The following is a 4,398-nucleotide window of genomic DNA, read 5'->3' as shown; positions in this document are numbered from 1 at the left end:
CCTATATACTAAATACTCGTATATAAATGATCAGCGCGACGAGCTGAGCCGATTTAGCCATGACCGTTTATCCGTCTGTCTGTCTGTATATATGCGAACTAGTAACTCATTTTTTGAGATATCGATCAGAAATTGCTGCTGCCGTCGGAACGGTCGAGATCGGACCTCTATAGCATATAGTTGCCATACACACTGATCGATCGGAATCAAGTGTTTCTATAGAAAACTTTCTCAGTTGACGAGGTATCTTCAAGGAATTTGGCAAAGAATATTAACCAAAGCAAAGGTATAATATCCGAAGAAATTGTTCAGATGGGACCACTATAGCATATAGCTGTCATACAAACTGAACGATCGGAATCAAATTTCTGTATGGAAAATTTTTCTATTCGACGACATATCTTCACGAAATTTGGAATGCATCAATTTACAAGTATTGTACAAATCAACGGTGTAATCTTCGAATAAACTGTTCAGATCGGATTACTATAGCATATCGCTGCCACACAATTGACCGATTTTATATGGAAACTTTTTTATTTGTTAAGGGTATTATAGCTTCGGTGCAGCTGAAGTTGAAGTGAAGGTATTGTGGTACATAATCCACAAATTATATTACGTCGGCAGCATCATATGTACTTATTGTACCTCTGGTCTAAAGTTTACAAACACCCTTTCAGAGCATATAAATTAGAAAATTTTATGAGTATGAGCTCAACAATCTTTGCTAATTTGTCCAAATAACCCTGTGTATAAATTTGCTAGTTATCATGCAAACACACACGCGCAAGCTAGGCAACGCCACTGGGGTGCTCTTATGTAACCGAGACATGCTCGTTTTTGCTATACAACAATATATGTATGTAAGCGTTTCTTGCTACCGACCGTCGACTACCCACTTAAAATACTACAAATACTTAGGAAATTCGTAACAAATTTGGCAAAAAAAATAGACGAGCAAAAAGTGAAATGCATGCCATAGTGACATAAAAAAGGAGCGGGAAATGTATCGCGCAATCGCCACTCCCCAGGCAGGTATGCATTTATGCTGCTAACAGCGCTGAGCATACAAATATGCACACTAAATATGTTAGCCACTTGACAAGTACCTATGTGTAGTACACTTATATACATTCATATATAAACATATATATATATATAATATGCAACATGTACACACAAACACACAGTCACTCACATGCATACATGGCAGAAACAAATGTCAAGAGGTTACTTAGCGTCGGTTTATCTAAATATGTTTATGCTCGGGTCCTAAATTGCTGTAGCAAACAAGCGTTTGGAGTCCCTTTTTTCCATGCTGCCGCTCAATTGTGGCTTGTAATCGTTTTTTGGCGCCTTTTTGCCGCAACTCTTTCTTTTGGCCATTTAAGTAGATATCTATAGAACGTATATACGTCTGTGTATGTGTGTGTGTGTGAAATGAACTATGTGATATGTCGCGCTATTTGACTTTTTGCTATTACAAGCGTATTGCAAAGCGGTTTGTTGCTAGTTTTGTCGACATCCCAGCGCCTGTGCTTGTCTTTGCGCCAGAAATTTACTTTTGGGCCACCTCCTGTGCCTTAACCATAGCAAACTCGTTCATGGTATTCACATGAATACCGCTTGCCGTGGTTGCCAATCCTTCTGACACGCTAAAATGCTCCCAAACGTGTGGCAAGTATGTTACGAAATTATTTTGTTTCGAGTAAAGTGGTGTACCATAATGTTGTTGAGAGCATTGTAGATATATGTGTACCTATATTTTTTGCTTTTTAACCGCTTTTTGGGCGTTGTAAAACAAAATGCTTGATAAGCTAACGCTTATAGGGGTTTTAAAGGCAGAATTTTGAATACGATTAGGTGTAACTTTTCCAAATTTTTACATAACAGGTGTTGGTTATTACTTTAAAAATATATGAATTAGTTCTATAACTCTATATTCGTGCGGTTCTTTTTTTCCATTGTAGCATTTAATTAACAAAAACATGTACGTGAACTATTCGCTCAGTTTTTGAGATATTGGTCTGAAATTTGCTCACGTCCTTTTCTTTCTTAGGAGCTGCTCATTTGTCGAAACCGCCGATATCGGATCACTATAGCATATAGCTGTCATATAAACTGAACGATCGGAGGCAAAAGCTTGTATAGAAAATTTTTCATTTGACGAGATATCTTCAAAAAATTTGGCATTAAGTATTGTGTAAGATAATAGCGTTTTTCCGAAGAAGTTCTCACTATGGCATATAGCTGCCGTACAAACTGAACAGTCAGACTTTGGTATTTGTACAGGGTATTATAGCTAAGTTAACGTTTTTACTTGTTATTATTTTGACTTTGAAAACTCATACTTGGGAGTTTTAACCTACTTTTTCTCAGTTAGTTCTAGTTCCGTCTGCGTCTCGAATAGCTAAATAACTATTACATTATTAAAAACATGCACTTCAAAAAATAATCTGAAAAGATATTTTCCAATTCAATTATAAGTGAAATCAAAATAGGAAAACATCAATATTTATAAAATCGACTGGATCTATATCATTCCTTTGTTATGCGGTTTAGAGTTCGCCTGATCAGCCAGTTACAAATGAAAAGAATTAAATGCGGATGTTAGAAATTATTATTGCATATGAAAGCCTGTATTAAAAAGTCGTTTGAATTTGATAGCCATAACCAACAATAACAAAACAGACATATTACATACTAGCTACACACGCCACGCTACACTTACATAGCCATCGCCACATTCGAGCGATAATCGCGCGCCATCTCCAATTGTTGCATTATCAGCGATTTAATGCGTCGTAGCGTATAGGCGGTCTTACGCAATATATTATTCATTGATTTCAACGAACGGCGTATCTGATGCCGCTGGCGTGCACGAGCACTACGTCCACGTCCACCTCTACGACGATGTCGGCGACTGCGTCTATTATGTTGCAAATATTCAGTTGACACAAGCCCATTAGACTCTCGAAGCGAGCTCTCAACGGGAGCACTATTTACGCTGCCCACATTCGGTAGCTGCAGCGGCAGCACCAAAGATTCACCGACTTCGCTACCATTAATTGCGTCAACGTTGGTTACGTCTTCCAATGGTTCTGCAGCTTCAATGGCAACATTCAAATCAGCGACTGTATTATGCATATTAATACTCCTTAACGGCAAATTGTGATTGCGCACAACCAAGTCGCTATCGTTAATAGCCGATACGGATGATTGAAAGAGGCTCGATCGTGCATTGTCGCAACTGCCATCGGGTGGCGAAGGTAAATTACAACTTTGTATGTGTTCGCAGATCAAACGATTCGTGCAACTGCATAAATACGTGTTGTTGTTGTTGCTATTATTTCTTATATGTATGCCATTAAAATGCAGTAATTGGCTCTCGATATTGTTGTTATTGTTGGGAATATTTTGATTGAAGTTGTTATTGCTCTGTTCGTAATGCAAAATCAAAATGTCATCGACACAATTCGGCACAGCAGCATCGGCAGCAATGGCAGCAGCCAGTGATCGTATATCATTAACCACATTTATATTGTTGTTGCTATTCACATTATCCAATTGACTGGTTTGTGTATTGAGATCAATTAAAAATGTTTCGATAGCATTCTCCATCGGCTGTTCGCACTCCTCTTCGCCATTCGCTTCATTTTCGTTGTTGTTGTTATCACTTATTTCGTCTTGCCGTTGCAGCTGTTGCCTTCGAGCTGGTCTCGGTTGATCCATCTCTACTTCTTCGTCTTTGGTAGCTTTAGTTTAGCAGTAATTTACGATAAAGTTTAGATTACAACATATATTGGCTTAAGAAGTGCCAATGTTTAAGAAAATTTTGATAAACTTTTGCCACCGAAATGTAATTGTAAAATATGCACTGAAAAATGTTATGAAATATATAGACAGTCAGTGGTTGTTACGTTTAATACTTTAGCTTCATATTTTCCAAATAAAAAGTTTCAAACTCAATTGACAGATTTTCAGGGGTTACGATTTGTTTATTTTTTAAACAAGTGAGACTGGATCTTAAACTGCCAACGTTTCATTTGAGAGAGCTGTCATAGGTTAGGTCAGGTTCAGATATTGTCTTCAAAGATTAATAATATAAACGTTTAACCAAGAAACCATCATCATTCATTTCATCTCTTTACTGTCGAAATGATTAATTTCCAGCCCCTCGGTGGGTCGTGTACTTAAGACTCTACAGAAAAACTTAGTCCGATTATCGAATTTTGCTTTCAAATTTATATTACCCTTATCTGTACCCAATTTTGATTTCATGTTTAAAAAACCATATTAAAAAATTCAAAGAAAACGCTCAACCCATAAATGGCCCGTCTTAACAGCTTAAACAGCCGCTCAAATGTTTCCAAAAGTATTGCTGGCATTTAGGCGCTG

General features: G+C 37.4%; 1 protein-coding gene across 1 annotated transcript; it reads right to left on the bottom strand.

Annotated features, from left to right (window-relative positions):
- Positions 1-2,727: 2,727 nt before the first annotated feature.
- Positions 2,728-3,732, bottom strand: LOC138858953 (GATA zinc finger domain-containing protein 8-like). Its single transcript, XM_070113023.1, has one exon. The coding sequence runs from the start codon at positions 3,730-3,732 to the stop codon at positions 2,728-2,730; it is 1,005 nt and encodes a 334-aa protein (XP_069969124.1).
- Positions 3,733-4,398: the final 666 nt, after the last annotated feature.

Source organism: Bactrocera oleae, chromosome 2 (genome assembly GCF_042242935.1).
Source record: "Bactrocera oleae isolate idBacOlea1 chromosome 2, idBacOlea1, whole genome shotgun sequence".
NCBI classification, from domain to species: Eukaryota; Metazoa; Arthropoda; class Insecta; order Diptera; family Tephritidae; genus Bactrocera; species Bactrocera oleae.
The sequence above is the reverse complement of the archived record's forward strand: the minus strand, read 5'-3'. Positions and strand labels throughout refer to the sequence as shown.

Bases quoted from the DNA above. Each gene is read 5' to 3' on its own strand.
- LOC138858953 (XM_070113023.1), bottom strand. From the start codon at position 3,732: ATGGATCAACCGAGACCAGCTCGAAGGCAACAGCTGCAACGGCAAGAC.